At 41.1% G+C, this 12,852-nt stretch overlaps 2 protein-coding genes across 5 annotated transcripts in view; one reads left to right on the top strand and one right to left on the bottom strand.

The window, feature by feature from the left end:
• The window catches only part of VEZT (vezatin, adherens junctions transmembrane protein), a 57,836-nt gene extending 55,903 nt beyond the window's left edge, over positions 1–1,933 (bottom strand). For all 4 annotated transcript variants that reach the window (XM_036458693.2, XM_036458692.2, XM_036458702.2 and 1 more), the window contains exon 1: positions 1,778–1,933. In XM_036458693.2, coding sequence (XP_036314586.1) covers positions 1,778–1,813 — 36 coding nt within the window. In that variant the 5' untranslated portion in view covers positions 1,814–1,933. The remainder of the gene's footprint in view (positions 1–1,777) is intronic.
• Positions 1,934–2,136: 203 nt separating this feature from the next.
• Positions 2,137–12,852, top strand: part of FGD6 (FYVE, RhoGEF and PH domain containing 6) — a 114,263-nt gene continuing 103,547 nt past the window's right edge. The window contains 3 exon segments of the mRNA XM_036458691.2: positions 2,137–2,406; positions 9,699–10,245; positions 10,247–12,076. Coding sequence (XP_036314584.1) covers positions 2,391–2,406; positions 9,699–10,245; positions 10,247–12,076 — 2,393 coding nt within the window. The 5' untranslated portion in view covers positions 2,137–2,390.

The following is a 12,852-nucleotide window of genomic DNA, read 5'->3' on the forward strand; positions in this document are numbered from 1 at the left end:
CTGATTACAATGGTGAGTATTTTGAAACAATATAATTTTCTCACAACGGAAAAATTGCTACATTATGATACATATACATGATGTGATGTTTTTGAAGAGTAATGAATAGGAATAGACATGATAAATTTAAGTGAAAAAATACGTACAAAATTCTATGTGGTATGATATCTTTTGTGTTAAAAAATATCATAGACTTAAACATACACCTGCATGGAAAAAAGTCTGTAAGAACACATATTGTGGTGTTAATAATGGCCATCTTTGAATGGTAGGATAATGGATGATTTTAATTTTGTGGCTTCTTTGCTACAATGAAATGTTCCTTGAACATTTGTTATTATTATTAATACATTCAGAAGTCGAAGAAAATAATAGAGTAAAAAAATAACATCCACCCAGTTTCCTTAATTCTAGAAATCTAAGCAACCTAGATTTTTCTCTCTCCTTTAGCTCTCACATTTAATTTGCAATTTTATCTTGGAAGTACCTGTCCAAGCCATTATAACATTTTATTACTTCTTTCATTTCCAAAACGCAGGCACTTGTCTTTCCTAGAGAGCACTTCGAATGCAGGTTCTTCATTTTGGTAAAATAGCCCTATCCTCCACTACTTCTCCATTCTAGCCATCTCAGAGCACTTTATATAGTGCCCCTCCCACACTCAAGCCCCTGAAATATCCACACCAAGTACTTCCACTCCTCCCAACCTGGGCATACTCTTCTCTCCATGTAATGCATTCTCTCCCTTGTCCTTCTAACCCAATTCACAGTTCAAGATTGACCTCTGATACCTTTTACTGGCCGTAGGTAGCTTCTCTGAGGTTACAAGAACTGATGATGGTTTCCAAATCAACCCCGCAATGACGGTTTGTACATATTTCAGTATTTATCATTCTATATTGTTTCGTGCCTAGCTCTCCCATTGTACAGAATGGGCCATATCTTTTACATTTTTTTCTCAGAATCTAGTTGAATGTGTGAACGCAAAACATACATAGATGCAGCACATCTCTACAGGAGTGGTGTGCACCTGTGTGTGATAAATAAATGGCAACAAAAAGACTTGCTGTGTGTGTGTCTGTTTTTTTTTTCTTTTTTCTTTTTTTTTTTCCACCATTCAAGATGGCAGAGAACGTCTTAAAATAGTCCCCACACAAAAGCACTCACACCCGAGAGCCTTAAGTCAGAACTGGCTACACTTAGCGCCACAGCAAAGGACAAAAGAACCGATGCACCTAAAGGCTCCGAGGGCCCGCCCCTCGTCACCCACGGCGGGTCCCACACGTATTTTAAACCACGTTCCAAAGCTGGCACCTGCTGCCTTCATTCCGAGGGCCACGCCTCGACCAGGCACAGTCCCCTAAGGCACTTCTGGAGCATGACCCCCCCAAAACCAAGGACGTAAACCCGGGAGGCTCCGTGGTACGCGTGAGGATCCAAGAATGCACGGCCGGGCCCCGCCCCAGCCAGGGGCAGTCCCCCTGGGGCGTAGCCGCCCCGGGGCCAGGAACCGCCGGCGGCGCTCCTGTCCACCCGCCCCGACTGGGAATTCCGGGCGGGCCCGAGGCTGAGGGCGTCTCGGGCTACACCTGTCCGGCTGCAGCCAACTCTAGGCCCCAGACATCGCCGAGATTGGGTGGCCGAGGCCGGCAAGACGACCGTCCCTCGATCCCTCCTCACCCCGAGATCGGTCCCTCGCCCTGCCACCTCGCCTTCGCCCTCGCTCTCCTCAAACAAAGGCAGGCAATCCACACACCCACCGCCATTTTCCCCTTACCTCAAAAACCACCTCTTCGTCAAACTCCGGTGTCATCCTTCTCCGCCATGCCACCCGCCTCAGCACGATGGGAAATGAAGGCAGGGGGGGAACCGGCGGCACTCAGGCAGCCGCTTCGCTCCGTCCCGCGTGTCCAGAAAACTACAACTCCCAGCATGCCTCTCTCATCTCTCCCCGCCACGTATTGGAGCAGAAGATGATCCCGTGGACGGGAGAGGCGGGAGCAAAAAAAAAAAAAAAAAAATGAAGCTCGAGCTCTCTGATTGGAGGAGGCTGGGGCTTTTGTCTGCCTGTTACTGGCTGCGGCTGGCAGGGGGCGCCAAGAGCACGGATTTTTTTTTTTTTTTTTTTTTAAGCTGGAGTCGGGCACGCGCCGGCGGAGGCGCGGCGAGCACTCGCTCGTGCCCGCAGCTGGCGGCTCGCGCCCGGGAGCGCCGCCGGGTCCCCGGAGTCAGCCGCCGCATCCTTTGTGAGGACCCTAGAGTTTCGCTGCGGAGCAGCAGGGCGACATGTGGACGCCGCCGCGGGAGCTTTTTCTTCCTGCCTGCCTTCTTGAAACAATGGACTGTGAGGGGAGCATGGATTGAGGGGAAGCGAGCCGCCCGCGGGAATCATGACTTCTGCCGCCGGTAAGTGACGGCGCTCGCGCGGTCCCTGGAAAGTTTGCAGGGAGCGCTGGCTGCTCGGCTTGGGCGCTGGAGCCACTTTTTTTCTTCGGGGTCCAGGTTCGCGGAGCCCCTTTTACACACTTTTCCCCTCCGAGGACAGGGGCGTTTGCTGCCCCGTCTCCTCCTCCCTTTTTTGTGGGGAGAGAGAGGGTGTTTGGAAATCCCGTCTCCCTTGGGACCTGCCTTTAACAGGAGACCCGGGTTGGGGGCTCTGCGCCAGGTGGGACGCGAAATGAAAAAAAAAAAAAAAAAAAAAAAAAAGACCTGTGCTTATCTCCTCAACTTTGAGCGACTTTGCCTTTTCTGCGTGTGAAAACAGTTTTCGATGACCATGTTAAGAAATCAGTTATTCTAAGCAAGGGCAAGGTTCCCAGAGGGTTGGACTCGGCGGCGGGGCTGAGTCGCTTTGAACCTGGTGTCGACTGGAAACCCTGACCCTCCTTGCTTAGCAGAGAAAGAGGTGGTTTATCCTGATGGTTTTTCCCGAGTAGAAGTGGCCATGGCAATTTTTTTTTCTTCTCATCTTCACCCCATTAAAAAAAAAAAAAAAAAGTGGATTTCTTTTCTATTTCTACCTGGTTAATATCAACAACAGCCTTCTTTTCGGTCTGCCTCCTGCAGTTCTTTCCCTTCATTCAAATGTCAAACTGTTTACCTTTGGGTTTTGAGCAATCCTGTACATATTTCCAAACATTTTTTTAAGCAACACTTCTTTATATTCCACGATAATGACGAAAGTGGCTTTAGATCCAATCTATAAGCATAGAGGTTCATTTTTAAACCAGAATTTTTAATGTGTTCAGTATTAAGGTGTTTTTTTTTTCTTTCTTTGCTTCGTCCACGTTGAAAGAAATACACTTTTATTAGAAAGTTTATAGTGAAGTAGTGTAAAGTTTTACCTCCCAGTGACTTCTAGAATCATGTTGCTTTTCTTGGCGTTTGTTTTAAATTCCTGCAACGTGAAACTGTCAAACAGCCCTCTTAAATGTTCTGACTTGTCTTATTTCTAAAGCCTGGATTTATTAAAGTGTTGCACTGCTAGGTGTAATAAGATTACAGGTAACTAGGCAAGAAGTTAGCCAAGGGTAATAAGAAAGCAAAGAGTGAAGTAGTATTCCTGAAGAAGTCGTGGCTCTTTCCTCTCTGATGTTATATGTATATGTAGGAGATACGTTATCATGTCACGTTATTTATAAACCCTTTTCCTTACCAAAATGAGGCTTTCTACTTGAGGTGAATTATTTTCATCCTAAATTTCTGTGCCTCACCTTTGTTCAGTTTTCCTTTATTACTGAACTCTTCCAATTAATTTAAAGTGGTTGGATTTAAATCCTTCCAGCTAATTTTAGCTCTCCCCTCTTTTAGAGTATCAAGCACATTTAAAATATTTATACCTTACATGCATCAGTTTTCAATCCCAATCCTAACAGTTTATAATGAAGCGATACAGAAGCATTTAATATGACATTTAAATATGTAAACGTGATGTAGGGCTCAGTCTGGAAGTTTATGATTCTTTGATTTGCATTCCCCTGGAATAATGCAAGCTATTTTTATATTTCATCAACTTTACAATTAAAGAAATCCACAGACATTTTTGTGGTGTTTTAAAAGAGGGACACTTCCTGTGTTTAGCTGAGTTAAGTTTTTAGCATGGTTTGCTGAGAAGCATTAGCTACTTTTTTGTCCACGCATCTGTTAAGATTTATTTTAATTCTTTTGCAGTCTAAATGGAGAATATGGAAGAGAATTGGCATTTTATCCTCATCCTATTCTTATAAGATTATGTGTTTATCATTCTTACAAGCTGTTTATTCTTTTTGGAACAATAGCCAATTTGATTAAAAGTTTAGGAAAGTTATTTGCAATTGGGAGCGGGAATGTTTGTTTATATCGAATCTAATCTGTGGTATTTGGCTTGGTTAGCTTAATTTAAGGAAATAAGAGAAATGTAGAACAACTATGTTGTGTATCCTGAAGAAGAGCTTGCTTTGTTTTTCTGAAACATCTGTGAAAGAGTAGGCTCTTAGTAAGATTTTAGAATTATTTTAATTAATATATTTAAAAAGAGACGTAATTACAGGTGTATGTTTTCTTTTTTCTTTTTCTTTTTCTTTTTAACTTGTACTGGTCATTGTCTCATTAATGCTTGTGCTTTCCTTTACGGCTGGTTCGAAAGCTAAGAAAGTGTGCACGTGAACCGCAGCCATCTGTGTGTAATAGATGACAGTATGTTTATAATAGTGAAATGGTACGAGTGCTTTACGGTCTTACCTTACTTTTCCCTGGAGCTGAACAGCTGTATAAATAAAAGATTTGCTGCTTTACTTTGAAAAGCTTTAGGTCTGACTGTTGATACAGTATTAAGATGCAAAGGTGCTGGATCCATTTCCAAAGATCATGTACTTACTTCAAGAATTTGACATTGGAGCAGACTCCAATACAATGGCTTGTTATTTTTTTGAGTTATATTTCCTTCATAACAGAGCCACACACACACACAAAAATGATAATAATAATGAAGGATTCCAGATATTTCTGTACCAGTGACTTAATTGAATACTGTTCCTACTAATAATTAAGAACTTATTCAATAATCCTATTGAAGTTGATTCCTGCTACTTTTCAAAATATTATTCTACATTGAAATGGATATGGACTTAAAAAAAAAAAGAAAGAAATTTCCTGCTACTGAGAAATATTAAAGAGTATGTGTATGTGGCAGGTCTGACCATTGGGGATATCGCAATGAGACAAAGTGCCTGCCCTTTCGGAGTTTGCTTTCTAGTGGTGAAAACAAAGTAATATTGGTGAAAAATCAGGCAGGGCAAAAGGGCTGGAGAAAAGAAAGGTTCTCCTGAAGCAAATATCTCAGACGTTATAATCTCAGAATCATATAAACTTTACAGTTCTGTCCAACTCTTTATTTGCAAGTAAGGAAACTGAGGCAGCCAGATATGCAGAAAGGCGCATAATTAGGTTAACCAGCTCCCCGAGTTGTATTATTGACTTCCATGGTTAACACTGGTGAGCCGAATTTCCCAGCTGCTTACTTAATTCAATGAGTATGCATTGAGGGCATTAGGTGCATAATGCTGGGCTACATTTGTTGGCAATCAACCACAGCTCATATGTAAGTAATTTAATTTCTAGGTCACTAAGGAGAACAGAAATTATGTCTGATGGAAGCAGGCTCATGTAGAAGACACATTTAAAGGAAGGAGTAAAATTGGTACCAGAGATTAAAAAACAATTTAATTAGCCTGGCTGGAGTGCTCAGTTGGTTGAGCATCATCCTGTGCTCCAGGTTGCTAGATGAGATATCACTTCAGGTCACATACATGGGTTGCTGGTTCAGTCCTGGGTCAGGGCACTTGTGGGGGAGGGGGGGCCAACCAATCCATGTCCTCTCTTAAGCATGTCCTCTGGTGAGGATTTAAAAAAAATTAACTACAAATAAAAAATTGATCAGTTAAATTATCTAGAAGCTTCTGACAAAGCTGTATTTTCAGAAAGTGAAAGATTAATTTGACGAGATGGGCTCTTTTTTTTTTTTTTTTAGTTGTGGTAAAATACATATAACACAAATTTGCTGTCTTTATCATTTTTAAGTGTGCAGTTCAGTAGTGTTAAGTACATTCACATTGCTGGGAAGTCAATCTCCAGAACCCTTTTCATCTTACAAACTGGAATTTTTTTTTTTTTCCCCATTTCTTCACAAATCCCAGAGGTAGGATACTTTAAGAATGGTTACCGAAATGAAATCAACATGACGGTCTGTCAGTTTTCATTAACTTGAGTAAGATGAGAGACTGGGAAGAGCCTAGGGCATTCATGCTTTCTTTTAAGAATTGACTTAATAGACCAAGAGTTGAGTTTAAGAGATCATTATACCAAGCTGTAGCATTAGACTTCGAAGGGCTTTCCAATTTTTTTCTTCCTATAAAGCAAACAAAACAAAAAAAAAACTAATAACATGCTTACTGGATAGATAACTGAAAATGTAAAAAGCTTTGGGAATTTGTATTAAGCTATTTTGAAAATATTTTATTATCTTCTTCATTTGTCACAACATTATATTGAGTGAAAAAACAACTGTTATCTTATGATCTTTTTAAAAAATATATATATTTTATTGATTTTTATACAGAGTGGAAGAGAGAGGGATAGAGAGTTAGAAACATCGATGAGAGAGAAACATCGACCCAGCTGCCTCCTGCACAACCCCTACCGGGGATGAGCCTGCAACCAAGATACATGCCCTTGACCGGAATCGAACCTGGGACCTCTCAGTCTGCAGGCCGACGCTCTATCCACTGAGCCAAACCGGCTTTGGCTTATGATCTTGATTGAACACATAATATTAGGGGTTTGGGAAATTCTTCCTTGGTTGATAAAAGGACTCTTTTTACTATTTTAAAAAAAAAACTCAGTTCCATGTAATGTCTTCCAGAGCATTGTGACTAATTTCCTTGTTGAAAATAAATTCATCACCAAATGAAGTATATAAGCCTCTGTGTCTTCAAGTAATTAAACAGTGTTCAGTAAATATTTTGAAAGGTTTTGCTTTCCCCCCCCAGCAAATCACGTTTTTATTAAGCATTAGGTAATATTGGAGGAACAAACATAAATATAAGAAATGTAAGAAAATAGGTTATCTCAGGATTTCATTGAGGAAGTATGACAGTGTGATAAATGACAGTATGGATGGAAAAACTTAAAAGAACTTAAAAAACCCTGATGTTCATGCTCTCTGTATCCCATTTTATTGGTCTTTTGTGTGAAGCTTTTATTAGGTTTCTAGGCTAAGAGCAGATCTGTACAAATGTAATTCAGTATAATAGGTGCTCCCTTAGTACTTTTTATATAATGTCGAGGAAGACTAGCCATTGAGGTCATCTTTTAAATGCACTAATGAAGGGTACACAGCATAATCACCTGTGGATCCTAAGAAAAAATATGTCCAGGGGATACATATGCCCAGGCTTAATCCCCAAAAACTAGTTGATTAGACCTGGGGTTGAGCTATAGCATTAGGCTTTGAAGGGTTAGAATGAAAATTTCCATTGACAACCTCTGCACAGAGAAATGTTCGTTTATGAGCCTCAACTAATACAGAAGAATTACTTTTTAGTTTTAAGTTTGAAAAATTTCTGATTTTTGTATTTCATTTTAAGAATGTTTTTGGGGTTTTAGTGATCTTGGTTATTGATAAAGCATTTGCACATCTCTACATCTTTGAGGTAGAAGAATATTGCTTATTCATACGAGACGCTTTAGTTGTGTCCTTGATTCACATAGCACCATCCTGATTGGTCAAAATGGAGCCACTCTGATTAGTCGGTGAAGATGAAAATGAGAGAGTAGTTGCACAGCTCTGATTGGATAGGGAACGTTTTAATCCTATTGGTTGAAAAAGGATTCCCAGAACTCCTTTATAAAGGCTGGGCAGGCAAATCAGTGTAGGCTTCTCCGTGAAGTGCAGCTGTGCAAGAGGACCCTGTTTAGCAACTGCTGCTTGATTCTGTTTTTAAATTTCAGCCCAATTAGCCACCAGGATCCCTTCTTAAATAGCTCCATTCTCAGGCTCAACATATTAAATTTGACTATAGCTGCCCGATGGATTGATTTTTTTTTTTTATAAATATATTTTATTGATTTTTCACAGAGAGGAAGAGAGAGAGATAGAGAGTTAAAAACATCGATGAGAGAGAATCATCGATCAGCTGCCTCTTGCACACCCTCCACCGGGGATGTGCCCGCAACCAAGGTACATGCCCTTGCCCGGAATCGAACCCAGGACCTTTCAGTCCGCAGGCCGACGCTCTATCCACTGAGCCAAACCGGTCCCGGCCCGATGGATTGATTTTAAGCATTGCTGTAACCAGTCACATTACTTCAGGCATTGGATTATGTTCTTATATTACCGCATTGCCTCCCACAAATGGCATTATCCAGCTTTCTAATTCCACCAGTCTGATATGTATAAAATGAGATCTCATAATTTCATTTTAATTTTTTCCAATTATTAATGCTTTGAAACACCTCTTCAAAGTACTTGTTAGCTTTAGAGTTTTCTCATCTGTAAGTTACTAGTCGTATCCCTTGACCATTTTGCACTGTGTTGACAGTTTCTCATAGGTGATGTGCAGAAATTCCTTATATATTTTAGAAAGGGTAATCCCTGGTTGTTTCAGATATTGCAAGTATCTTGTGTTTTATTGTTTTAATAACTTTTTTCATGGTTCCTTTGAACAGAAGTCTTTTATTTCAATATAATTAAATTAATATACTTTTTGGTTGCCATAAAAAAAAAAAAAGAGTTGTGTCCTACAAATAACATAGGCAAATTCAACTCTTAGCATTTAGCAAATGAACTGGAAGTACTTTCTTCTATTACTCAGGCTCCAAGCAGAGGCCAATTATTTCACTTAGTGTTGTCTGAAGATATGGTTATCTGTTCCAAAGTTAGAAGAAAAAACCATATTAAGAAATGTGCAGTATTCCCAAAGTTATGTACCCTAGAGCTGAGACAATTTTAAGACTAATATTGACTCTATATAATCTACACTAATAAAAGAGAACTATGCAAATTGACCATCACTGCACGATATCCACCAGCCTATCAGGAGTGAGTATGCAAATTAACCCAACAAAGATGATGGCCGTCCCGCACCCCAGCTGCATGCAGGTGCGGAGCGGCCAGGTCGGGTGGAACACCTACTCTGAGGAGGATGGTGGGGGGTGGAAGGAGCTCCAGGAGCAGCGCTCCAGCCAGAGCAAAAACTGAAGGCAGCGCAGGAGCAAAGGCCTGGGTCCCGGGTACTGGTGCTGGCAGCCAGGGGAAGGAAGGCCTATTGCATGAATCTTCATGCAACAGGCCTTTAGTCTATATATACATAAGCCTAAGCAACCAAACGACTGATCACTGTGATGTGCACTGACCACCAGGGGACAGATGTTCAATGCACAGGATCAGGCTCCCTCCTGTCTGGATTGGGCCTGCAGGGATCAGGCTGAAACTGGCAGTCTGACATCCCCCAAAGGGTCCCAAATTACGAGAGGGTGCAGGCCAGGCAGAGGGACCCAACCAGTGCACGAATCCGTGCACTGGTCCTCTAGTGTAACATAATCTAACTAGTAAAATGCTGGTTCACCTTATTGTCAAAAGTAAAAGTTATCAAATGTAACCATTTATCATCTCATGCTTTTTTTTTTTTTTTTTTATCAAGTTATTATTTTTTTCTTTCTAGAGATTAAGAAGCCACCACTGGCCCCCAAACCAAAGTTTGTGGCAAATAATAAGTCAACTCCACCTCCTATTGCACCCAAACCTGATATTGTGATTTCTAGTGTTCCACAGTCAACAAAGAAAACCAAACCAGCAATAGCCCCGAAACCAAAAGTTCTGAAGAGCTCACCTGTTTGTGACATCAGGCAGTCACCATCAAGGAAAATCATCGTGAATCTGGAAGGACATAAACAGGAATTACCTGCAAGTGCTGACAGCTCTACTTGCCAAAAGGTAGGGCATCCGAGCAGTGGTTATATTGTTCCAATGTGTTTGTGCAGTTCTGAGTGTATTCATAAGCTTGGAAATAGAGAGAATTTGTGTGTAAAGCAACTTGTCTTAGAGTCCCTAGATATGCCTGGAAATTTAGAACATAGTAAAATTGATGAGTCCTCTGCAGCTATAAAAACAGTGAGTAGAAGTGATTCTAATGGTGAAATGGTCAAGAGCCAGAGTACAGTTGTTTTTTTAAAGGTAAGCATCCTAGAAGAGAAGTTTAAAGACGTTTTAACAAACATCACCCTTTATTTCCCCACAGAAGCACACATCCACAGACAACGCAGAAACGAATGAGGGCTGCAACTCCAACGGACAGTTCAGAATTGATTTTGCGGACTTGACACCTTCCCAGTCCAGCTTTGAAAAGATTCCTGATGGCTATTGCCTCCTACAACGTCCTATCGATGAACTTCAGAATTTTGAAACTTGTCAGGATGACAGTGAAAAAAGCGACATTTGCTTTCAGTCATCTGAACAAGAAGCTCTGGCAAATGGTAAAAGGAGCACTTTTTTATCTTCAGATGGAGTTAGTAAAAACTCTGAAGTCAAAGACCTTGGTCCCTTAGAAGTTCACTTAATATCATGTACTTCAAAATTTCCAGTTCCCAAGCCCAGAAAGACACGTGCTGCACGGCTGTTACGTCAAGAGCACGTAGATGCTCCTAGTGAAAGTACTGAAAAACCAGAGAATTTAGACAGTAACTCTCCTTGTCTTCTTGAAGATAATTTGATTTATCAGAATGTTTTGTATAACCACGAACAGGTGGGCAAAGTGAAACCAGGAAAGAAAAGTGAATTGAATGTGGACTGCAATAGTGACAGGCAAAACTTAGTTGATTCCCAGAAAGCCATGTGTCATGAAACATCTTCCTCTGAAAAAATGACACTTTCTTTGGATACAGATTCTAATTTGAGTTCTGACAACAAGACAGTAGATGATTCTAGTATGTCACCTACTGTGGACAAACGGACCAGTTTTATAAGATGCAGCACTGTATCAATGAGCCTGCCTAAGCAGCTGAAATTAGTTTGCAACAAAGGTTTACCTACGGCCTGTAACTTGGGAGGGGCTGTCTCTCAAATGCAAAAGGAAACTATGGTGAGAGATGGAAGTTCCTCAAAAATTGTCCCCAAAAAACCTCAAAGACACAGCTTGCCTGCTGCAGGAATGCTTAAAAAAGCTGCCTCAGAGGAGCTTCTGGAGAAAAGTTCATATTCCTCAAATGAAGAAAGAAAGGATCCAGAAAGAAATCACCTTCGACAGTTGTGTGCCCAAAACCATGGTATGTCGTCCTCCTTTGAGATGTCCAAAAAGACTTCAGAAAAGCCAGTGTGGAAATTACCTCATCCTATTTTACCCTTTAAAGGGAACCCGGAATCCTTAAAGTCTCTCACCACATCCTCAAATAGTGAGCCTTCAAATGCCCTGACCAAGCCGAGAGCCAAATCACTGTCTGCTGTGGATATGGATAGGTGCACTAAGCCTTGCAAAGATTCTCAAAGGAAACACTCTTTAAAGAAGTTGCTCAGCATGAAGCTGTCCGTCTGTTTCGTGAAGAGTGACTTCCAGAAATTTTGGTCCAAGAGTAGCCCACTTGAAGGCACAACTGCTGGCAGACTCTCAGGTGCGGAAGGAAAAGGGACTGAAAGTGATTGGCATGGCTTATTAGTAGAAGAGAAGAGAAATAAACCCACCAAGTCATATTCTGCAGATAACAACAGTCTGGAATCTCAAAAGAAGAAGAAGAAGTCTCGGGGCCAGAGCAGTGCAACTAATGGACCAAGAGCTGAGTCTTTGGATGACCAAATGCTCTCTAGGGAGGCAACATCTCAGGTGCCTTGCAAATCTGTTGCAAGTGACTGTGCACCAGATTATGAAAACGTACGCCATTATGAGGAAATACCAGAGTATGAGAACTTTCCATTTGCTATGGCTGTCGGGTTGGAAAGGCAGAATTCTAGCAGCATGGAGGACACTGATGCGAATGTGTATGAGGTAGAGGACCTGTACGAAGCTTCAGATGGCCAGCTGCAACTTGGACCTACACAGGAGCATTCCAGGTAATACTTAGGTCCCAGACAGACACTGTATTTTTATGTGCATCACTGAAATTAACTTTCAAAACCCTGCCGGATAGGTAAAATCTCATACATGGAGGAAGGGTGGGGGATAACTTGTTGATAAAGTGGGTTCGTTAAATATATATTAAATTATTTCAAAGAGCAGTCTCCTTTTATCATACAGTCGGATTGGGTATTTGCAATGCAAGTATGAAGTAGTTTCCCTATCACAGTTGCTTATTCAAAGAATTTGAACCATAATAATAGAGGTATGAAAGACCTGGACCATAGAGGCCCCAAGGCCGCAAAAGCATCAATTTAGAAGTGATAGCTGGAACTTAGGGGAGGAAATTGGCCAATTTAATGAGATTTATTTGCTAGGTGTAAAAAATCTGATGTTATTAAAATACACGCATTTACCTACGGTGCCCTTGTCAGGTGAAACTTCAACATTTGCAAAAATTACCACTCTTTGAGGATTGTTTATTTTACTTGTTGAAGGCTAATTGCTAACTTCAGATGGATATGGGAAAAAATGCAGGAAACACTTTCCTATAAGCACATTCTACCTGTGGTATACCCATTCCATTCGTCTTCTTGAAACCTTGCCCATCTTTGATGGTCTAGCTCAGCAATGATTGGCTTCAGGAAGCGTGTACAGTTACCTAGTGGGAAATGTTTACTTCCTATCCTGACCTCCCAGTTATGCTCTGCTATCCTTATGGCCTTTCTCTCAGTCTGTCTGATGGTATGGTTATATATTGGTATGTCAGATG

Source organism: Pipistrellus kuhlii, unplaced genomic scaffold (assembly GCF_014108245.1).
Source record: "Pipistrellus kuhlii isolate mPipKuh1 unplaced genomic scaffold, mPipKuh1.p scaffold_m20_p_3, whole genome shotgun sequence".
Classification (NCBI taxonomy): domain Eukaryota; kingdom Metazoa; phylum Chordata; class Mammalia; order Chiroptera; family Vespertilionidae; genus Pipistrellus; species Pipistrellus kuhlii.